General features: G+C 38.0%; 1 protein-coding gene across 1 annotated transcript in view; it reads right to left on the reverse strand.

Moving 5' to 3' along the window:
* Window positions 1-25,495, reverse strand: part of LOC129943030 (uncharacterized) — a 225,153-nt gene that overhangs the window by 191,203 nt on the left and 8,455 nt on the right. Inside the window, exons 4-5 of the mRNA XM_056052234.1 lie at window positions 24,262-24,391; window positions 1,419-3,494 (exon numbers count right to left, since the gene is read on the reverse strand). Of these exons, the coding sequence (XP_055908209.1) occupies window positions 1,419-3,494; window positions 24,262-24,391 (2,206 nt within the window). The remainder of the gene's footprint in view (window positions 1-1,418; window positions 3,495-24,261; window positions 24,392-25,495) is intronic.

The raw sequence follows: 25,495 nt of genomic DNA on the forward strand, positions 1-25,495 counted from the left end.
ATTAATTATGGAATCGAATACTCCAAAGTTTCATATTTGCAGAGTTAATCGGATATTGTGATTCCGATTTCGCAAATGATGTGGACACTCGCCGATCCCAAACCGGACATTTGTTTATGTTGAATGGGTCATGTGTGACCTGGAGTAGTGAAAAGCAGAAAACCGTCTTTTTGTCATGAACTGAGGCTGAATATATATCAGCTTGTTCTGCAGCGAAGGAAGCGATGTGGTTACAAACGTTTCTGAGGGAAGTTGGTATTCTCAAAAAAAAAACAGCGATGCAACATCATTATTTTCTGACAACATGAGCACCATCAAATTGATTCAGAATCCAGAGTTCCATAAGAAAACTAAACATATTTCCAAAAACAAAAATCATATAGACGACAAACACGGATCTACAAAGGAGCAGAAAGCAAACATTCATCCCGCTCCAACATTTTCTAAACTTCGACTTTCTACACTCACGAATTTCTTTTTCACACAATCCTTCAACTTTATCTGCTTCGATTAAAAAATAAAAGTATCGCACACCTGCAGGGTGCTGAAACAGCAGGGTGCTCTATGAAAATCTACCCCAAAACAATTAATCATTTCCAAATGCATTTCACCCCCACCAAAGACCTTCAAAATACTTATCGTAATCAATTAAATTCAAAACAAATTGTTTTATAAACTTTGTCAGAAGGATGTCAATTCAAATACAACGTCAGTCATCATAACGCATTATCCTGTCTCTTAAAGGACTTCTAATCACTTCTGATAAATCATAATAATACATGAGTAGAGTGCAGTCAGTGTATTGACATTAACCTTCTACCTTATAATGTATGCTTATGGCATTGGGATAATCATTTGTACGGTTCATTTATCTTCTCATCGTCATAACATGATTCTGATTCTGATTCTGATGCTGATGATGATGATGATGCTGGTGCAACATCACCGACAACAACACAACGAGATGACACAATTATGTAAATATGCTCATGTCCTTGTTCCTGTTACTTCCGAAAGGATCCAAGATGTAGCAACTAGCAAATATAAAAGTCAACTGGCATAAATGCATCACAAAGGCACACAATCAATTTCACTATATGAAGATTAAATGAGGTAAATTTATGGGTGGAGAAGGAGGAGCAAAAGCTGGAGTAGGGTTTGGAAAAATAAGGAATGCAAAGTTGATAGGACTCATCGCATAAAATGTTTCCACTCCAAACCAAAGAAAAACTGTCGTTTTAACATGAATAACTCTATACTACCCGACCCTTACAGTCACCGACGGCGGCGACAACGTACCCTACCCTCTTGCCCCTTTCAACGAGCTCCCGGTCGATTATTCCTTCCACTCTATTGCTCTAGCAACCAACTTAAATTGATCCTTTAGTGATTTCTGGAAACAAAAAGCGAAAGCTTACCTGCACTTGAATGCGAGAGTAAATTGTTAAAGAAAGAACCAATTGTATCACTCGACTTGACGCCACCACCACCGCTGTCGTTTCCACTGTTGACACTCATCGATGTCATAGTTGTATTCGTATTCGTAGTCGTTCTCCTCGGCAAGGATGATGCTCCTCCAGTTAAGGGCGGAATTACCCTCGACGTTGTCGTCGATTCTGAATCTTTGTTGTCGGAATTATTATTGTCGTGCTCACCGCTGCCACTACCACCAGCACCACCACCGCCACCACTGCCACCACCAATTGTGATTTCAGATTCGAAATCAATGCTGTTGAATGATTCATTGTCGATGTCACTCAAGAACTGTGATTTGTCATCGCTCGACCCGCCAACACCGCACCCTTCTTCCGCATCACCTTCGCCATCGTCTTCAATCAGCAGGTCGACATTTACCGTCACTGATGGTGCTGCAAGTAGATTTGGATTTGGATTTACCCCCGATTTTGACGAGGGTTCGGCTTCAGCTTCAGCCATACCAATCCCAATCGACGACGATGACAACAATAAATGGGGATCTTCTTGAAGCGGTTCATTTACTTCCAACAGGGTAGTAAAACCGTCATCGTCGTCATCGTCATCATCAACATCATCATCATCATTATTATCATCATTATCGTCGTCATCAATATTACGGTGATGATGTTGATCGTCCTTATGATTCTTAAGTTGTAACTCATCGTTAGCTGGAGTGGTTGTTTGATTGACGGTGCATGCAGCTACCTCGTCAACTGATATTCCCGAGTTACTACTGTTCTTCTTAATATTTACTTTGGCATTCTCGTCCCCATGCTGCCGCTGTTGCCGCTGCTGTCGCCGGTGCATCTTGTCATCGTATTTCGCATCAGAAATCGAGCCACTACTGGGCCGATGTATATCCTGCTGCTTCTGATGCTGTTGGTGATGTCTTCGTGGAGGCGGCGTTGGATGCGAAGGTGAGGGTGTTTCTAGGGACGACGACGACGACATTTTTTCCATTCCTAATTTGAATGCATCCCTAATAGATTCTTCCTCCGTTGATTTTACTTTCAACGACAACGAGGAGGAGGACGACGACGTTCTCGCAGCCAGAAGTGGTGCGGCTGTCTCTGGCACAGTTGACGTCGTCATCCTAGTCGTCTTCAACGATCCATGTTTATTCAATTCGGATGCATCTTCATCACCGTCACCGTCACCAGCACCAAGCAAACTTTGACTGCTATTGGCGGTGGCGATAGAAACGGCAGCGACGTTGGCGGCGGCAGGGCCTGAAACCTCATGGCGAACACCATCAGGCATCCAACATCTTTCTTTCTTCACTGCACCCGGCTGCGCTCTCGACGACGACGAGTATGACTTGAATGGTGATGCAACTGTTGACGCTGCCGCTGCCACTGCCGCCGCCGATACCACCTCGGACACCCCTTCAACACAACCAGCAACGGTAGTACCCAGAACTCCAGCACCACTCACATTGCACGTCATTTGGAAATTTTTCAATTGGAATATTTGATTTTTTAATGATTTCCTCTTTCTTAGGTATTCATTGTGCTGCAGCTGGTGATTGCATAGGAGGTGCTCAAGTGTTTTTCCAGCGGCGGATGTGCCTGTCCCGTCAAAGGACTGCACAATTGAATTGATAACCTCGAGAGAGGCATTTATTATGGAATGACTCGAAGTGTGGTTTGTGTTGAGTAAGTGCAAACAAAAATCGTAGATTTCAACTATTTGCTTGGCGTCTTGGATGCTTCCATTGCTGCTGCTGTTGCTGCTGCTACAATTATTGTCATCGGTTTTGTCATAATTATTATTATTACTGCTACCGCCACCGCTATTGTTGTTGTTCTTTTTCGAATTTGTCCTCGAGCTGCCAGCAGTTGTGTTCAAAGTAGGAGCAGTGGTACTTTTTCTGCGGTAAATATGATGGGAACCATTGCTTTCGGCCCGAATAATTAAGGGTAAGAGAATTCTTAGGAATCCCAAAGTTCCAAGTAGTATATTATTTGTGTTTTGTTGGGCGCCATTTCCATCGGCATTTCCAGCATTTAGAAGGGAATCTGCAAGAAAAAAAAAGGGACAAATGATAAAATATATAAAATTTATATAAAGTTTAATGTAAATAAACTCGTATATTCGTTTAAGGGTGCAAGCTATGGCTAATGGTTGATGGTTGATGAATGATTATTCAGAGGAAATGTTGATTGATTGAAAGGAATCAGACGTAACTACTGGACCTTAAGTGAACTGAAGAAGATAACTGCTTTCGCTTTGTCAATGTCGGTTCCGTTTGTGGGGCGGGTCCGGTCGGTTGGTCGGTCGAGTTTTACGCTAGCGTGAAATTCTTTGAAGCAGGCGAATATGCAATTGATTATGTTTACTCAAATTAGGAAATGTTTGATTTTAAGTTGATTTCAAAGGGTTTTCTCTGATGACCAAAAGGGGGTGAAATTTGGAGTTAGAATGAAAGTGGATGGTATTCCTATGTGGATTTTTTTTCTACTAGCAATTATTTGGTTTAGAAAGGGTAAAAAAGATTTTAATTGACAAATATGTTTAAAACTTTCAAAAAGGGACATGTTTTAATTTATGTTTTAAAAATTGTTCAAGTAAAAATTAAAACATGTTTACCTTTACTTTTAGAATGAGTTAATTTAATTGAAAGCCTGGCGATTTAGCTTTCAGATTTGCTCTTAGATGAAAGGTATTAAAATTAATCCGTTTTAAGGCTTAAATTTACTAAGAACGTGGCAGTCTTGAGTTAATGCAAAAATATATAAGAATCACTAATGTGTGAGCTTAGGCATTGCATCAAATCAAATCAAATGGGGTGGCGCAACAGTCCGTTGTGAACCAGGGCCTAGTGACTTACAACTCTCAACCATTCCTGTGTGCGAGTACTGTTGTCAGGAATGGAAGGGACCTACAATTTTTTAGGCCGAATCCGAACGGCTAGTTAGAGAAAGCACTTTTTCATGACAAGAATTACTCTTGAAGAATTTGTCAATTCCTCGCAAGAGGTAGTACCCGCGAAAATTAGGCATTCCATGCTTAATGTTAATTGAATCTAGTTTATACCTAAGGTAATGCACACCCTTTTGGTTTCTTTTTAAATCAATGAATATTTCGACACTCACAGGTGTTTTTCGCTAGAAATTTTGACATATAGTCATTAGGTGCGTTTTTTTTATATAGTACAGTGAGAAATTACCAACAAAACCATCCGCAGTAGCAAGATTTTTGTATTTAAAAATTGGTACAACTGAAGGAAAATCTGTCAGAATAATAATACAAAAAAAAAAACACAAATACAAGAAAGTTTTGTGAAAATCAAAAATTAAAATTAACTTAGCAAAAATACTAACAAATCTAATAAAATGGACAATTTTCAATTAGAAATGTTAAGAAAAAATTTGGAAATTGAGATTCTTTAAAAAAAAATTTCATTTAATTTTTGCTTCAAGCAGGGGGTTTGTTCGCAGACTACTACATTGACATGTGGTGTTGAAGCGAGCTTGAAGCTCGCCTCAATTCTTTATATACCTGAATTGAGTTGAAATGAGCTTGATTCGCCTCGATCCCGGTTGGGGATCGGAATCAGACACTTTATAAGAAACATCGAAACACCGTTTGCACTTTAGAAAGTGCTGTCAAACTTTATCATTTTTAAATCTTCTTGTGCGGTTGAAATACTATAAAGATTTATTTAATCTAAACTGAGATAAACCTTGGGTGGAAACATAGAAAAACTTAATTATCTTTTCCATTGTTTTTCTTGCAAAATAAGCCTAGTTATTCTATTTTCACTAACAAAACTAAATAATATCAACAGTAACAAATTGTTTTTTCCCCAATGGAAAACACATTCCAAATGAACAACTACTCAACGAACACAGCCATCGAGATACAAATGCAATATCAACTGTAGCAACATTTGAGAACGAAATCAAATAATCGAGACTCATATAAATTTCAAAAACCCATCCCTAGTAACATTCTACTCTAACTTTTATCGCTAGTATTCATACTATGGATACTGTTTTTGTATTTGTGTAAAATCCTACTATACTATTGACAGATTTTCCAATAAAACACGGGTATTATTACAGCTTCGCGGAACGAAACTAATCTTTTGTTTACTTAAACAATGTTGGGAAATACCGAGAACTTATTTCCAACGTAAGTTGCCAAACAGTGCGATTTTTGAATGAAGTTTATGTGAAAGTGAAGCAACTACTACGCCAGTTGTACGTGAGTTTGTGCAAAGTATTCGTGAAATTTCAGACTGTAAATAACGTCAGTGGATAACACACAACTTGATGTAGAGAACGATTTCGGTCGTAAAAATCATTATCTTGACATTTTCAACTTGACTAAAACAAACAAAATTGACGTATCTTATTTATTAACTTTCCATAGGAAGTTATTGTAATGGGTCCGATTTGTCGAAATACAAATGTTGACATTTCTCGACGTTTCAAGGTCCCTAGAATCGAAATAAAAAGATTTTTAGAAAGATGTATGTGCGTGCGTGTGTACGTTTTTCGTCGTCCATAGCTAAAGAACCAGAAAAGATATCGACTTCAAATAAATTAAAATCAAATTAATGTTTTTTTTTATAAATCAAAAAAACTGAAAAAAATAATTGTCACCTCGAAAAATGTACGAACAATTTTATTTCCAAAAAATTTTGTGAAACAGAGAATAGCGTTTTTAAAATCTGGTTAAATTTTGATAAAAATCAAATTGACAGTTTTTTTTACAAAAAATAAAAACCTAAACAAAAAAATGAATACAAGTTTTCAAAAAAATGATTCAAATATCTTTTCCCAACTTTGATATTTTGGCTTTAAACTACGCAACATTCAGTAAAATTTTAAGAAAAATATAATTGACAATTTTTTTACAACAGAAAAAAACCTAAAAAAGAAATAATTTTAAAATTGGGTAAAAATTTACTTCAGACTCAAATACATTTTCAAAACTTAAAAATATTGTCTTCAAATTTTTTTTATTACCAAGAAAATATTGTTTATTTGGTATATCTGATGACCTCGAAATCATTTCCATTGGATATTTTAAAAGAGGAAGAGGACCCATCATCTGATTCCCAAGTTAAAAGGGAAAATCTTCAGTCAAAAAAAGAAACCACACTAAAGACAAATATGTCATTTTTTGGAAATATAAAAGAGTATTCCTGGTGAGAATTTTGTGGCGTATAAGGACAGAGTGCAGCAATATTTGTATGCTAGTAAAATTGCAGCCGATATTCGCTTCAGAAGTGTATAAAGTGCTTAAATCTCTGGCCGCACCAGCATTACCAAGCTCCAAACCATTCACCGAATTGATAGGTTTACAAGAGCAGCACTATGCTCCCAAGCATAACAAGAGAGCCGAACGATTTAAGTTCCAAAAAGTGAAGCAGGAGGATGGTGAGTCAATTTCCGACTTCATCATAAAGCTCAGAAATCTAGCTGAGACATGCAGGTTTGGAGACTTTATCGACGACCCAGGGGTAAATACAGCCAGCTTACGAAATCTGGCATTATAAAATGCTCTAGTGGACAAATTTATCGTGGGGTTAAGAAACGATCGTATTCAGCAGAACATCATAACAGATTACAGTGGGCTATGAAGCCGAAATAAATATAGAGCCAGAAGCTGTAGCCATCTTTTCTAAGGCTTATATGGTTCCACTTAAATAGGCTTATTTTTATACGAACTCTCGAACCTGTGTGTGTTCCAAAATTTATCTTTTATCGCATTATCCGTTAAACAATGTGGAAGATATTTTCGAAAATTATCCTAACTGTTCAGTTTATTACGTATCTGATATGGCTGGGGCCTTCCAACAGCTCGTGTTAACTCCAGAGAACTTTTCACTATAAACACAGATTAGAGCCTTTTACAATACACTAGGTTGCTGTTCGGTGTGTTATGAAGGTGCATTGTGCATTGAAGGTGTATGGGCGTTTGTTGATGATGTGGTCATTGGAGCAGAGTCTGTTGAAAAGTGTAAAGAGAAACTATTCAAGGTTCTTAAACGGTTAGATGATCATAAAGTCAGAATAAATTTAGCTAAATGCGTATTTTTAAAACCTACAGTAGAGTATTTAGGTCATATCATTGGGAAAAATGAGGTGCGACCAAATTCCAAGAAAGTAGAAGCTATTACAAAAGCTCTTTGTCCTACAAATGTTAAAGAGCTTTAATCATATTTAGGGCTTTTAAATTTCTATCGAAGGTTTATACAAAATATATATACAAAATTTGTGTGAAATAAATGTTTTCAGGAAGAGTTTGCTAGATCCAAGCAACTTATCGTACAAAATAATGTTCTAGAACTATACGACAAGGATAAACTAATTATAATAAGTACAGATGCAAGTCCATATGTCGGTGCAGCGGCACTTTTGCATGTCGTTGAGGGTATAGAAAAACCGGTGTTAGTTGCAAGTAGTACTCTAAGCGATTCTGAAAATAATTACTCACAGTTACATCGAGAGGCTTTGGCAGTTATGTTTGAGGTGAAGAAGTTTTTTAAGTATATTTATGGCAAACACTTTGTAATCGATACCGATAACCAAGCCTTCAAGAAGATATTAAATCCAAAGAAAGGCACTCTTTCCGTCGCTGCGGAAAGATTACAAAGATGGGCAATAACAATTTCGACGTTTGATTACTCAATCAAACATAAGCCTGCCAGAGAACTAGCATTTGTTGATGCTTTGTCGCGTCTTCCTATTCCAGGTACCACGGATGTTGAAACAATTTGCATTAATTCAATAAATTTTTTCGAAGAACTTCCTGTGGATAAAGAGTTAATTCGAGCTGAGACGAAAAAAGACGTAGAACTTTCTCAAATATATGCAAGTTAATCCAGAGTTTAAGTTTTTGTTGCATTCAAAAATCAGTTAAGTTTAGAAAATTATTGTGTATTTTACATAGGAAAAGAATTGTCATCCCATCAAAATTAAAAATGCAGGTGCTTAAATTAATCCATAGTAATCACAATGGAGTTGTTATAATGAAAAAAATGTGTCGGGCATACGTTTTGTGGCCGAAAATTGATTCTGATGTAAAAGAATTTGTTGCGTGCTGTGAAATTTGTCAGGCCACAGCTGTTGTTCCAAAAGAAAAAGTTTTTTTTTATTTTGAAAGTAAGACCCTACTTTTAGGTGTAGATGTATTTAGTCGTTATTTGATTGTGATTGTATTGAATAGAACCTCCGCCAAAAACTTAGAGTATTAGATAAGAGAAGAGACCAAACTTGTTAACTGGTTTATTACTCTGGCTAAGTGTGGTTTTCCGTAAAGATGAAAAGATTTTCTTAGCACAGTACAAAATATTTTAAACGATGATGGTCGGAAAACTGCGTTTAAAGAAAAGAAGCCAGGAAAGAAATGGTGTTACAAAAACTTAAATTGGGTCCATTGAGAACAAGGTTCTAATGACTCGTCGTTCCATCTTCTCCTCCACTTCTTTTCGATGCATACGGGACCGTAGATCACACGAAAAACTCTCGAAACGACCCACGGTGTTTTCATCCGCTTCTGTCATAGTCAATGCTTCCGCACCGTTTAGCAGGAGGATGATAAGGGTCTTATATAGCTACACTTTGCTCCTTCGACAGAGGACTTTGCCACTCCATTGCTTTCTTAGAAACAGCGGTGAGCAAGTTATTCTTCATTTGATCTCAGTGCTGGTGTTGTTTTCTGCATTAATAGCGGTAGACGAAGTCCTTGACTACCTCACAGTTACGTCTGTCGATGATGAGGTTTTAACCGAGACGTCGGTGTTGTAAGTCCTTTCTTGACGACATACAGCATGTACTTTGTTTTGCCCCCATTAACCGTTAAACCCGTTTGTCAATAAACCCTCAATACTAACAAAAGGGCGGCAAAAATCCCTTGCCTCAATACTAACAAAAGCTCCTCAAAGGTCATCCTGCACAAACGGACGAGCTTGGCAGGGATGCCAAAACTAGACATGGATCTGCACAGCTCGTCCTTGTAGATGCTGTCATATACGGTTTTGAAACCGTTGGAAAGATGGTGGGAGTCGATTTGGTGTTCTTGGGTTTTTCGCAGGATCTGCCGTAATGTGAACATTTGATCGACTGTCGACTTTCCTGGTCTAAAACCACACTGATAAGGACCTATCAGGATGTTGATGATGGGCTTTAGACGTTCACATATTACGGCAGAGAAGTTTTTGTAGGCGATGTTAAGTAGACTGATTCCTTTATAGTTGGTGCAGTTTAGAGGGTCTATTTTTTCAGGATCGGGCAAACAATATTGTTGCATTCATCGGACACGCTTTTTCCCGGCCATATCTTGCAGATAATTTTGTACATGCTCCTAACCAACTTATATCCAGCTGCTTTAAAGAGCTCGGCATTCAAGCCATCCTCTCCAAAGGCTTTCTCTTCGCATCACGCATCACATCCCGCTTCTCATGCTCTTTCTTTTTCCTTCTGAGAAGTTGGCGTTCGTCTCGCCTCTTCTGCTCATAGAGCTCATGAGCAGCTCTTGTCCTTTTATGCACCGCCGCTATGCGTGCCTGTGGTTTGGCTGCATTTGCCTGCCAACACTTCTCATCAAACCAGGGGTTCCTTGTTGGTGGTTTCTTGTAACCCAGCACATCAGAGGCGGCTTCTCTGATTGCATCTTGGCAATGTTGACACTGGTTTTTGATACATTGTGTTGGCGGCGTAGAGTCCGTCGGAAAAGCATTGGCGATCTCTTGCGATTGTAGCCGTTCGACGTTGTATCTGCTAACAGCATCTCTCTGTTTTGCCTTGGGTCTGGAAAGACGAAGTGCTACCTTGGCTTCAACGAGGTAGTGGTCCGAGTTGATGTAAGGTCCTCGGAAAGTTCGGACATCCATGATCCTGGAAGCGTGTCTGGCGTCAATCGCAATATGGTCAATCATGGTTGACCTTAGATGATTGTTTTTTTTTTGTATTTGGGCCAAAATGGGTTAAGAAAAATAAGATAACCATTTTATATCAAATGGATGTCTTGAGCAACAAGGTTTTGATATTTTAAATTCATGGCACAGCTAGGTTCACTGGAGGTTGACAACATTCATACTCAAATGGCACCCAATTTAAATCATTCGTTAAGTATTGGCAACATTTTTAAAAGGACCAAACAAATAACTATTCATAACTATTTAAGAAGAGATGTAATCTGAATTATATTCAATTTAATTCCGCATTAATTCCATTCACACTTAAAAAAAAAAATATTTAATAAATGAAAAGTTTTAATTATTTTTGTAACAAGTCCACTTACATACCTAATATTTTTTTGTCTATTTCAATAAAGCTTAAAATATTATATTCATTTGTTTTTGTCGTTGAGCTTAAACAACATTTAAAATTTAAACCAATCACATTCAGTATTTTGCATTCATGCATATTATACACCGCTCAAAACAACTATCCCAACTACATATATGAAAATGAACGCTTTACAGCTTACACAAAGTAAATTAATTATTGAAAATCATATAAAACATATTTCAGCCAGGTTTATCCCGTTCAAAATGTTCCAGAATATCTAATTACACATGTTTTAGTAATTTTGTATATCAAATTCGCCAAAGGCAATGTAATCTAAATTGAATTTAACATTCACATTTTGCAGGCCTGGTTGCTCCTGCTCCTTGTGAAACCTTTATCCGATATGGCGGTACAAGTACGGTACGGATACGTCTCTTCCTCTCTGTCCAATCAGACAAATCCAAATGAATGCAATGTAAGTATAGTTTGTTTTCCAGTTTATGGTTTCTATAGATGAGTATTTTTTGAAATGAACAACAAAATGTCTGGATCAAGACCAACCGGAAAACCAACTACACGCTTACGCTTCATCAAAATAAGATAGCAGGATAATAATACAAAATATGTATTAAAAAGAAAAACATTGTAGGCTGTTTATATATTTATTTGAAATATCAAAAATGCCACGTTTTGTTGCCTTCGAACAATTATAATCGAAATCGAAAACTGAAAACTGAATTCATTTTAACGCAAAATATCGGTGTTAGACACAATGATTAATTAAAAATTGATTTTGATTGCTGGGTTTTTGTGTTGGATTTTCTGTTGATGTTGATGTTGTAACTGTAACTGCATGGTTAGCAAATTCGTCGTTGTTTTATTTGTGAATTGGTGCAAAATTTTAAATGATGGATTAATTTACAGTCATCACTAGGGAGGGGTTTTAGACTGATGAATAAATGCATATTTTCAAGTTCGATACATTCTAATCAGGATATTGTTTTTTTTTGTGGTAGGACGTTTAATGTTTCCGTGAATTGAACGATGTATAGGAAATTGTGATGTTAGAATATTTAAAAGGTTACTAGTGGAATTGTTAATTGAGTTCATATAGAATTCTATAAAGGAGCGTAAAATCACTCATGACCTTGAATAATTTATAATTGTCTGCCGCGGTGGTGATATATTTCAATCTTTTATGAATTCAATCTCACCAACAATTCAGAATGCAAAAGAACATACATTCTAAATAATGTTCTAGGTTTACTTATCGTTGAAGATTAAATTGTTGATTTTGGTATTTCTTTGAAAAATTTCCTAAAATACCGAAATTTGTTAATACAATTTGTTTTGCATGGCAGATCGGGTGATTGCCTTAAACTTGGTATAGGCCAGCAATGCAACTTTCTTGCCATGTTGAAGTACTTGCTTTACCTCCTCGTGTGGCCCCGGGCAAAGATTTGTTTATCTCTTTATATGTAAGTTAGCAAAAATTGCAAGAGCCTATTTTCCTGACTCTTCAGAATAGGTTACGGAGATTAGTACTCTTCATAACTAAACTCTATCCTGCTATGGAAACCGAAATTACGACTCAAATAATTAATGATAACTCGTTCACGACTTTTGGCTATTGTACCCGGAATGTGAGGACGCTTCTAGACGCAAGAAGTGTAGGTCCGTACAATGCCATATTCCTTCAATTAGTGAGTGAATTTATGCGGTACAGGATAGATATCTTACGGTTCAGCGAAGTGCGATGGTTGGGATAAGGCAATTACAAGTCATCGACACGTCATGATCCAGGAAACGCTCGAAAAGCTGGAGTTGGGTTACTCCTTACAAAAACGGTAATCAGAAGCCTTCGTGGGAGCCTCTTGGTGAAAGGCTTATTAAAGCTAGGTTTCAGAGTAGAGTAAGACCCGTCACCACCGAAAGAATGCTACAATACAGCCAACCAGGATCCGCCTACAAGAACAATCCCCGCGGAGATATATGTCTATGGGAGACCTCAATGCTAAGGTTGACAGTAACAAAAACGGGCTAAGGCATGTGATGGGTGTTCACGGTGTCGGCAATTGCAATGATAATGATGAGAGGTTCATTGACTTCTGCAACGCCAACGGCAATGTAATTGGTGGCACTATGTTTGAACACAAACTTTATCATAAAATAAATCGACCACTTCGCGATTATTCGACGCTTTAGAAGTAGTCTCTTGGATGTCCGAAACAAAAGAGGCGCCGACATGGGACTTGCCAATGACCAGACTTAATAATACCTACCCTAAGATTGCGTACAGCAACAGTTTGAAGACCCAACGGAATAACGCGATCTCCCAAATTCAACATCGCCAAACCCATTGGCGCAAGAAGCAGAAGATGCTGCAAACAGATGCCACAGCAGGACCGTTTACAGAATAACCAAGAGCTTACCGGTGCACACAGCTCAAAGCAACACATGGTGAAAGATGTAGACGGTACTATGATAAATTCGGTGGATGAGGAAGTCAGAAGGTGGAAATAACACTTTTCCTAGGTTTTAAACCGAGTGTTTGCAAACAACGTGCAGCCCATGCCTTCCGAAGCGATTGAACAAACTAATCCCCCAATTCGGACCGAACCTCCCAGTAAACATGAGATCATTGCTTCAATTAAATCAAATAAAGCACAACAGAGCGGTAGGACTTGATGGAATTCCCGCAGAGCTTTTACAAGCAGCGACAATGTTATCAAGCGAACTTCTTCATCCGCTCATACAAGAAGCCTAGACAACCAAAAGCTTCCGCCGTGAGTGGAAAAAGGGAATTTTCGTCAAGTTCCCAAAAAAAGGAGATCTTAAAAAGTGCGAAAACTGGAGAGGAATTTACGCAGGATTCCGCGCTGAATCCTTCTGTATTGATCATATCAACACTTTACGCTTCAATATTGAACAGTGAGTTGAATATCGATCACCACTACACCTGCTGTTCATTGACTTTGAGAAGGTCTTTGATAGCGTCTACAGGGAGTATATTTGGTTAGCTTTGCGGAGGAGAGGCATCCAGAAAAACTAATTGCTATTATTAAAGCAAAATATGATAGATTGTCATGTTCTGCACAATGGTAGGTTGTCAGATGATTTTGAAATCCGTAGCGGAGTCAGGCAGGGCTGTATTCTGTCGCCTATACTGTTTTTGTTGGTGATAAGCGATGTATTGCTGATAACGGAGGGATCAAATGGACTTTGAAATCCTATTCAAAGCACTTGGATTACGCGGACGATGTTTGCTTACTCTCTCATAGGATCATAGATCTCCAACAAATGACAAAAAGTGTCGAGAGAGAAGCAGAAGTTGTGGGGCTGAAATTTAATTCTGACAAAACAAAAATGATCAGCTTCTAAACCCCACTATCCTTTTAAATAAATATTTTTTCGCAACCGGTGAAAAAAGTGGAGAGCTTTCAATAGGTACCTTGGAAGTATCGTCTCCGTCGATGGCGGTGCCGAACAAGACGTCATCTGCTGCATCTTCAAAGCAAAAGCGGCGTTCGGTATGTATTCAACATGTGGAGGAATAACTCTATCAACTTAAGGACAAAGCTCCGACTGATGTCGAATCCGTGCTTCTTTTTGGGTACAGCGCTTGAAAGGTTACTCTCACCATTACAAGAAAGCTGCAAACCTTCGTGAATAGATGTCTTCGTAATATTCTAAGGACTTCCTCGCCAAACCATATATCAAATGAGGTCCTTCATAGAAGAACAGGTCAGGAACCTATAGACTCTATAACGAAGGCGTAAGTGGCAATGGATTGGACACATGCTTCGAAGAGGTAACGTCTGCATTGCTGGCCAAGCAATGCAGTGGAATCCGCTCACAAAAGAAGGAAGAAGACAGTCGAGGCGGAATCAGCGTCATTAGGCAAAAGTTGGAGCGAGCTGAAACACATCCCGGAAATCGTACACGATAGCACGTAAGCGTAGTAGAGGCAATATGTCTCTTAAGGAGTTCCCAACGGACTTAACAGGTTTGAGGACTTCGTGTCAATCCCGAAACCCATTTCTGTCTTTCAACCCATGCTATTACCGCCGCATCGGTGAACATTGGCTGCGTTGCTCCTCAACTGGATTGATTGGGTTCTGACCTCAGTGGAAAGTTGTTTATGGTAGCAAATAACAAAGAGGGGAGAGGTGTTTCCACTAAGACACCTTTCCTAATACCATCCTTAGATGGAATCAACGGTTGCATCTACAGTTCCAGTTAGGATGAACTACATAGTAAACACCTTTTAAGGTTTTTCAGACATATTCGAAGCCTAGGCCTGTAAGGAGCGGTTTATCCGGCTCGCCTTCCTTGGAGTTGTACTAAGTATCTGGCCTTCTAGGTTTTGGGTGTGCCGTGCGTCGGGGTTAATTTCTTGACTCGGACTACTTACTACCTCGTACGGCTACAGATATCCCGATCCAAGCCAAAACAAGGAAGTCTTGCAAGAAGTTTCGACGTTAGACGACTATAAACGCAGGGGACTGTCAGTTCCTTTCCCGATAGAGTTTATAATAACCCCTTGAGAAGTTCTATGCTGCCTGGATTAAGCATCGAAAACCAGTGACACATTGCCTTGCAGCCATCATAGATGCCACTCTGAACTGCTTGGCCGCCACAGCGAAGCCCCTGGTTTGACGATGTATGCCAGCAAGCTCACGCAGCTAAGCCACAGGCATATAAAACGGCGCTGCACAGGAGGACCAGAATTAATCGCGAGCTCTACGAGCAAAAGAGGAGAGAGATGAAAAAAAAGGAGCACGAAGAGATAGTGGGATGACACAACAGGAATGAGGTTCGTAAATTTTACCAAAAGGTAAAAAAAAAAACAGCCACGAACCAAAGCCTGTAAAGACGATCAGGGGAACATCGTAACAGAACCGCAGTCGATGTTGAAAATATGGAAAGACCACAACCGAATTCCGCTGAAAGAGAGATAGAACCACTCAACCTAGGCGACGCACATCAACAATTCCGCCTACCCGACCTCCACGAAGTTATGATAACTATATCTAAACTGAAGTCAAACAAAGCTCCTAGAGTTGATGGCATCGCTGCCGAATTGTTCAAGCAGCAGACGATGCATGACTTGGTAAGAAGTATGCAAAATATGGTCGGAAGAAAGCTTGCCCAATCCTAAAGAAAGGTGAACCTCTGAATTCCGCTAACTACAGAGGCCACTAGTCTCCTGGACATTGTATATAAGATCCTTTTTGCCGCATGTGAAGGTCTGAAACTGTTCGTCAACAAACTTATAGGTTTAGGTGTGGCTTCAGACCAGGAAAGTGCACCATTGACCAAATATTAACATTACGGCAGATCCTGGAAAACCCCAGGAGCTTCAAAACGATACCCACCATCTCTTTATCGATTTTAAAGCCGAATATGACAGCATTTATAGAATAGAGCTTTAAAGGAAATGCCTAGTTTTTGCATCCCTATAAAACTTGTTCGTTTGTGTAGAAAGGCGATGGAGAATGCACGCTGCTTTATCAAGGTCGGAACAGATTTCATCGATGCTTTTGATGTCAAAAAAGATTTTAGAACCCTAACAAAAAAATGTCGATAGATTGTATACAAAAACATAGACCGAGACGATATAGAAACGTATTTTATATGTATATCAATCTTGTCTAACTGCATCTTCCTTAAGTTAATTAAAACCGACTCCTCGTCTAAAAAAATAAACTAATTTCTTTATGCTCACCAAAATTTCTATTTCTAAATCAGTTTCAAAGTCTCTTTTTAAAACCACAAAACATCAGTGCTGTGATGTAGTATTTTCTTAAAAACTAAACTTATACAACAAGCCTTTGATTCAGCCCCTTATAACATGAAGAAGACGTGTAAATTCAACTCTTTCCTAATGTGTTATATATACGGGGTGGCAGTGTAGCTGAGACGAAGCGACGACGAGGACGAAGGACGACGTTAGCGGTGGGTGTAATAGATACATAAATAAATACCTCAAATTAAAAGATACTTTTTATATAAAACTATCCTAGAAATTTCTTTACGTGACTTCAACAAGATTGCTAGCTAGCTCTATATAATTGAGAATCTTCTTCGCACACTCAAGTCAAGTACTCCAAACCCTCTCTGCATCAGTATTAAGATATCTATATATAGGTGCAATGTACACGCAACCAACACTTTGTGCACCTAACTATGTTACTCAATTAATTTCAGTTCAGAAATTCTTTTTCCACTTTGTAACCATCATCCCTTTGCTTTCGGTAAGAGTATGAGTACTCGCACATAAAATACGTTTGGGGGTCTAACTGATGTTATAGTGCATTCTGTTCAGCTCATCATCATCATCATCTTCATCAACATACATATATACATTCTACGTCCTACATCCTAAAATCCCTTAGATGCATCATAAGAGGCCTCTTTTCTTCTTTACTCCAGGCTCTTTTAAGTAAGTTTTTAGTGTATCAATTAATTTGAAAAGCCGCCACAAAACTTTCAGGTTTGGCTTTAAGTTAGAAAGCAAAACTTAAACAAACTGCAATAACTTGCTGACTTCGTCCTCCTTATACGTGGGTAGGTTATACGAGTATAGTGCTCAATTTTAAGTCTATGACTTTCTGAGATAGGAACACTGCGTTGATTTGAGTTAGGGCGAGTATTCGTATCGAAAAAGAAAAAACTTAAAGAACTAAGGTGTGAGTACTTGGCGAGTAGGTGTACTTACAAATTTAAATGTTAGTTTACTGTTTCAACCAGACTTGTAACTTTTTATTAATACTTGAACTTGAGAATTTTACAAGTACAAGTACAAATGTTTGTACTTGTAGAACTGATTACTTTGTGTTTAATACCTATGCAATTTTGAAGTACCAGTACTTTCACTTGAAATTTTTAATAGTAGTACCGGACTTGAACTTGAATTTAAAAAAAAATCAATTTCTTAAGTAAGTACTTACAATTCTTGTTCAATTACTCTTCTTTCACATTTTTAAAAGTCCTATAAGAAAAACTTTTATGGTCAAATATCCTGTGAAGGATTCTTAAGTATTTAAAAGGTCTTCTAAGTACTTTGTGGGCCCTGTTATACTCATTGCAAGATCTTTGTACTTAACGTTAAACAACATATTGTGGAGAAGGTTATTGGATGTCCAAGGATTTGGAAAAGGAAATTAACAATACTCATAAAACTGTATCGGAGTGTATCTTACCTACATTCTACATAATAGGTGCATAACGATGTAAACTCAAGTTTGATATGGAACCATATAGCGAGACAGTTCTCGTTTCTAAAGGAATCCATTCTAACATCCACACAAAAACTTTAAATCATCCTTTTCCGTTCTCCCGAAGTAATGATTGGTAATAGAAGAAAAAAGTCAAAGAAAGAAAAAACAATTTTCGTTTGGACAGACATATCGAGAAAAATAAGAAAAACCATATTAAAGTGATGTAGGTAGTAAATATTTTCAGTTGAAAGTTCATGTTTTGGACTCTCGTCGGTACCGGCCGGCGTTCGTTTGCACACATCGTTAAAAGTTTCAAAAGTTTCTGTATACAGTTAGTTCTCTTCTTTTATTTATTTTTTCTTTGGACAGATTTGTAAATTGAAGAAAATTGATAGTCGTCTTTTCTAGCTCTGAAACCCTTCTATATAAATACATGTGTCATCCATCCTATAAGTCCGAATAAAGTGGAAGAAGAGTGTTCACAAAATTTGATTCATTTGGTATTAATAGGGATATGAATCAGTCACAACAAAAGGTATTAACATTTTTGTTGGCTTATAATGGTTGTTGGGATAGAACTATGTAAACTTTTCAAAAAAGCGGTTCATCATTCTGAAGTAAGAATAAAACTAGTACTGCACGTTAAAAGACATTTTAAAGTTCGTTTTTTTTTTTTGGCGTCAATTTTCAGCCGATAAACGCGATAGTCAATAGCACAATTTTCGGTGGTCAATTTTGGCATCCTAAATTGTTTTACTATTTGGTAGTCAAAACGACAATTGCGGTAGTCAATATGACAATTTTTGTTCGAAGCCGTAATCTAATTTGACTATCGGGTAGTCAATATAAAGGTGCGTGTCCATTTCAGAGTAGTTCTGCTTGTTAACTCTAGAGAGGAACTCTCAGGAGACTGTCTATTTGAGAACCAAATTTTAGAAATGTTGCTATCGCGTACTTTCATAATCGTGTCCACTTGATAGATTTTTTCTGCTAGCATATTATCAGTAGGCCATGTATTCTTACAAGCGAAGGGTTGCAGCTGCTTTAGTTATCAGCACTGTTCTTAAAAAAGAATACAACAAAAATGTTGGGCAAGGCCATGGGTAGATCGTCGTAACCAATTTCAAAAGAGCTTTAAATTGAAGATTTTCGAAATTGTTGCTGTTTTTCAGTAAGTGAAATTGTTTTTTTGATACAAAATGTTGGATCCATACCAGTACCATAGCGTATACTTGTAAAACTTAGATTTTTAGCATTTAGTAAGCATATGAACCACAAATCATTTTCGGAGAAAAAATAAAAGATAATTGTATGATCTGTGCAGGTAATTCATACGGCAGCCTAGGAAGAATTGTAAGAGACACTACTTGCCTTAGCACAATAGGGAATGCCAAATTAGCAGTAACTAGAGAAACTCTTAGCCGTACTTCCATCCACAAGCGTCAACAACAAGTGGAACCAGTAAGGAATTTTCTGACACTTCCATCATCTACCAAAAAAATCCTTCTACTGAAGCAGGAGACGAAAAAAACGGTGATTTTTTAAGACCTTGAGAACTTTAAAAAAAAAAAAACGCATAAAATTTGAAAAATCTCATCGATTCTTTATTTGAAACGTTAGATTGGTTCATGACATTTACTTTTTGAAGATAATTTCATTTAAATGTTGACCGCGGCTGCGTCTTAGGTGGTCCATTCGGAAAGTCCAATTTTGGGTAACTTTTTCGAGCATTTCGGCCGGAATAGCCCGAATTTCTTCGGAAATGTTGTCTTCCAAAGCTGGAATAGTTGCTGGCTTAGCCCCACAAAAAATAGTCTAAAGGCGTCAAATCGCATGATCTTGGTGGCTAACTTACCGGTCCATTCCTTAAGATGAATTTTTCTCCGAAGTTTTCCCTCAAAATGGCCATAGAATCGCGAGCTGTGTGGCATGTAGCGCCATCTTGTTGAAACCACATGTCAACCAAGTTCAGTTCTTCCATTTTTGGCAACAAAAAGTTTGTTAGCATTGAACGATAGCGATCGCCATTCACCGTAACGTTGCGTCCAACAGCATCTTTGAAAAAATGTCCAATGGTTCCACCAGCGTACAAACCACACCAAACAGCGCATTTTTCGGGATGCATGGGCAGTTCTTGAACGGCTTCTGGTTGCTCTTCACTCCAAATGCGGCAATTTTGCTTATTTACGTAGCCATTCAACCAGAACTGAGCCTCATCGCTGAACAAAATTTGTCGATAAAAAGGGGATTTTTTGCCAACTTTTCTAGGGCCCATTCACTGAAAATTCGACGTTGTGGCAGATCGTTCGGCTTCAGTTCTTGCACGAGCTGTATTTTATACGGTTTTACACCAAGATCTTTGCGTAAAATCTTCCATGTGGTCGAATAACACAAACCCAACGAACGACATTTCACGGTCTTCAGCAACACTCTCAGAAACAGACGCAATATTCTCTTCTGTACGCACTGTACGCATTCGTGTGGTTGGTTTAATGTCCAATAAAGTAAACTGAGTGCGAAACTTGGTCACAATCACATTAATTGTTTGCTCACTTGGTCGATTATGTAGACCATAAATCGGACGTAAAGCGCGAAACACATTTCGAACCGAACACTGATTTTGTTAATAAAATTCAATGATTTGCAAGCGTTGCTCGTTAGTAAGTCTATTCATGATGAAATGTCAAAGCATACTGAGCACCATGTCTGAAGTCCCGCGTGATCTGTCAAATACTAATGCATGAAAATCCTAACCTCAAAAAAATCACCCTTTATAAATGCTGCAACTGAAAACAAAAGCAGTTACGGCCAGCGGAGTACCGTAAAAACAGAAGGAAAGATAAAAACATTGCGAAGAAAGAAAATAGCATCCAAAGCTTTTCAGCTCAGGAGTTCAGCACTGCCACCAATACACGCCGGTTCTACAAAACTGCAAATGGCATATGGTTGTTGAACCGGTACGCAGGCTCTTCGAAACAGAAAAGGAAATCTTGTCACCAGCAGCTGCTAAATAATAGACATCATGAGGACAAAAGAAACTAGCAAAGCACCTAGAGCCCAGTCAATGAAGACCCAGCCCCAGCCACCAGTGTTAAAGAGCTTAAGAAAGCTAGCCTCAAGCTTAAAATCAAAAAATCCAACGGCTCGGACGACCTAATTGCGGAACTTTTATAAATGTAGAGGTGATTTATTAGCAGGGTTCATGCACCAACTCATTAACCAAGTGTGTGAAGAGAAAAGTGTGTCCAATGACTGGTTAAATAGGTTAGTATACTGAATCTATAACACGAAAATTGCAGAGGCATATCTCTTAATAATGTCGCCTAAAAGATCACATGTAGGATCCCGAAAAAAGCGGTGCAACGTAGATATTGTGCGGCAGAGTGGTGATAACCTGACTATCTTCAACAGGTCCTGACAATTGCTTGGCCATGCGAACGACATCGACATTATCGGTTGCTCCAAGCGACAGCTATAAATGAACAGGCAGAACACGATGATTGAGGACAAAACAAAGCATACGCTACTAACAAACACACCTCATCTGCCTAGGACAAAACGTCACTGTTGCTACCTATCTCGGAACAAATAACAATCCCACGAATGACAACTTTGTAGCGGAGTCAGACATGACTGTTTTCTGTCGCCAATATTGTTTTTGTTGGTGATAAGTGATGTAAGGCACACAGCTTTGTCAGGTAGCGGAGGGATCCAATGGAAGTACTTGGATTAAGCGAACGATGGTTGCTATCAAATGACAACAAGTTTGAAGTTGTGGGCTTTCAATACCTTGGAAGTATCGTTTCCATCGAAGGCGGAACTGAACAAAACGTCAACTGCCGCAAGGCAAGGCAAAAGCGGCGTTCCGTATGTTGTTGAAAATTTGGAGCAATAACTCTATGACTGTTTCGCACAAATGTTGAATTTGTGCTTCTTTATGGGTTCAGCACTTGGAAGGTTACTTCAGCCATTACAAGAAAGTTGCAAACCTTCGTGAATAGATTTCTTCTTAACATCCTAAGGATTTTCTGGCCAAACCTTATATCAGTCCTTTATAGAAGGACAGGCCAGAAAGTGGCAATGAATTGGACATACCCTTCGCAAAGGTAACGCAGTGGAATCCGCTGACACAAGAAGGAAGAAGAGCTGGACGACCGAGAAGCACATGGCGCAGCACAGTCGAGGCGAAATAAGCGTTACTAGGCAAAAGTTGGAGGGAGCTGAAACTAATCTCCGAAAACCGTGCACGATGGCGCGTAGGCGTAGTAGAGGCCCTATGCCCCTTAAGGGGTTCCCTACGGACTTAACAGGTCTGAGGACCTAAGTAAGTAAGTAAGTAAGTAACCGATGCTTCTTAGGATTGACCAAACAAATGTAATCAAAACTGCTATCTCGAAAGGTGAAGTGAACGTTTAACAAAACTGTTATTTTATCAGTGCTACTCTAAACACCGAATGCTGGACGATAAGTAAAAAATAAGAAATTGATATTGGGTACTTTCGAGAGAAAAAGCCTTCGGCGGATAATTGGTCTCATATGCGAACTGAACGAATGGAGGAGAATGTTCAATCGTAAGCTTTACGAGCTGTTTTAAGATGTGGATGTAGTCCAAAGAGCAAAAACACGCCGACTTAACCGGAGGAATACCAAACCTCCGCTACAAAGATAAGACGTTTGCTGGCGCAAGATCACTTGGTCTCGCAGCTGCCAACTGCAAGGGAGCTTTTAAGGGACCGGAAACGACAGTCAGCGGATCGGAGCCGAAAAAGTAAATTATCTTCTTGCAAATTTATTGGTTTGTTTTGGAGCAAATTCGAATATTCTATTTTTGATCAACAAATTTGTATGGGGACTACTGTTATTCGGACGGAATCGGGGGACCCATCTTTTTCGACTTCTCTACCATCGCAATGTTATGTTTGATTAAAATCTCGAATTTGAAATTTTACAAGTGCAAAAATTGTCATACATGTATGTAAACAGTTCATTTATGTATATCCCAAGTTAAAAACAACAACATCTAGGTTGACTTCAACTCACTCTTAGTTGGTATCCTTCAGTAGAAATTATCAATTTATACGTTCTTTTCAAGACGTTAACCTAAATTTACACACCGAGCGTATGAAAAGTGAAGTTTTATACTAATTGAAAGATGCTTCTCTATGCACTTTGAGATACTTAACATACGGCAACCACTTTCTCAAAATTCTCAAGCAACCAAACTAACCTTAACGACTTTAGAAAGATAAGCTTCAACATGAAAATCCTTAACTTATTGAGATATACTTAAGTAAAAAAAAATAAAATCATACACCTTTTCTTGAATTTATTTTTATGATAAATTTCATTAAAATATTTTCAAAAACAAACCAATTTAACGCTGAAGCTTTAAACCATTAAAGAATAATTGTGTGACCCCAATTATTTTCCATTAAATTTAAAACAAAACTCAACGTAGCACAGAAACAAAATACAATTTAAAAGAAATTAACACTGCACTATTTTTAAAAACACACACAACAAAAACAACAACCAACAAATGAAAAACTGAAAACCTCAATTTTTCGCCTCTAAATTTAAATCTAATTGTACCTAGCGTTGTGAAATAAATGCAATCAACATTGAATTGTTGCTCTGATGCTCTGGAAGCCTTATTTCCAATGAATAATTGAAACCCCTTTATACCCAACCCAACCAACCTACGTCTAGTTGTATATTAGTCAACTCTACAAGTCCTACAGTCCGATTTAGCGCGTTCGCATTTTCGAGTCTGTCGCGTCGCGTCGTCGTCGCATCACCATCATCATAGATTAGCAGCGGACCGACCACCCACTTTGGTCTTATATCCTTTTTTCGACATTTTGTTAATTAAAGTAACAAAAAACCAGCCTTTAACAAAAATTCCATGTTTACCCAAAACGATAAACAAAACCAACATTTTGCTTATATGGAAGAAAAATGTAGGCTGCCAGTTGTCACCCTAAAGCTGGAGCTGAAGCTCGAAGCTCGATCTGGAGCAGGAGTTGGAAATGAAGAAGGAGGAGTTGTCTCCTCTCTAATTTCCCTGGCGCAGTGTAATCTCTATGTTTTTTGTAGGTGTATTTGTTTGCATTCGTATTTTTATATAAAAGAATCCAAAATGTATTCAGAACATCACCAGTTGGATATGAATTGTTGATTTGCATTTGAAATTATCACGAGGCATTGAATAATAAATAAAAAAACGGTACAAAAATAAAAATAAAAGATTTAAATAAAATATTCTATGTACGAGTATAGGGGAGGCATTTTGTTTAGAAGAAGAAACAACTCACCGATAGCTTTATTCAGGGCGTGTTTCGCCATCAGGCTCCTGTTGCGAGAGTTCTCAATTAAGCTGATGCAATTTTGCGAGGAGCAGCGACGCTTTACAGCGCATTCTGATCCAAAGTTAGCGATGAAAACCTGCAAAAGCATAAAAATAAATCAAAATCAAAATCAACAACGTGTAAAAAGGTAAAAAGAGTTCTGTTTTTTATTTTATAGCCTGCTACTGGTGCAAATATAAATACAGGAGGCTTATTTTTTTTAAACAGGCTTAAACCCTACCCTAACATATCCCATAGCCATTCCTAACTACCCGTCAACTTTTAAGGGTACAAAAAATGAGTGTAGACATCAGAAACTGTGTATATTTTTAAACAATTCTGTTTAGATCACGGATTAGTTCATCAGGAATGGAATATCAATAGGGATGGGTTTGGCAATGGTTAAAGATGAGGATGAAAATCGAGGGGGCTGTAAGGCTGGCTATGGGACAAGCCAACGATGCGTTATAGTGTTTTAATAAATTGAAAAATGTAGGTATAGAAAACATGGATGTTGATGGAAATGCTGTCATGTCAGCTTGGGGTGAAACCTCTCTGAACTCTAAAAAAAAAAACAGGAATACAAAACTTCAAAAGCTGGATCTGATGATAGGCAGGTTAAGAGTTATGTTCATATTTTTATATATTTTTTTAATTTTTGTTTGTTTTATGTTTTTTGAGAGAGCCACAGTTATACCAGAAATATGAAAACAAAGAAAATTTAGTACGTACAAAAATGTTAGTTTGTTACTGATTTTTTCAAATGAGTCAATTCAAACTGAATTCGTCCTCAAAACTGAAGAGCTTATGCATGTTTGATGAATTTTAAGTGCGAAATTGACTTATAACAGTTTTTTTTTCTTTTGTTGTAATAGAATTGATATAGTTGTTATTTTGATTTGATTGAGTTGTGTATTTGTATGGCCCAATGAACTCAGTTAACATTTATGCGGTATGACAAAGTGGTTTGTTTTATTACGACTAGTTGTGAATGGTGATTCTCTATAATATAAACTATTAGCCTCGTACGTTGAACTTTATTAAAAGAATTGATTGAGTTTTTGTGGATAATTTTAGGAGTGTTTATATAGTTTTAAAGTTGACCACATAAACAGAAGTCAAAAAGTAGACAAAAAAACGATGGTAGCACTGATTTTGACAGCTCAACAGGTTTAGTTTTTTGTCGAACTGTCAAGGAAGC

Source organism: Eupeodes corollae, chromosome 1, assembly GCF_945859685.1.
Source record: "Eupeodes corollae chromosome 1, idEupCoro1.1, whole genome shotgun sequence".
In the NCBI taxonomy this organism is placed as follows: domain Eukaryota; kingdom Metazoa; phylum Arthropoda; class Insecta; order Diptera; family Syrphidae; genus Eupeodes; species Eupeodes corollae.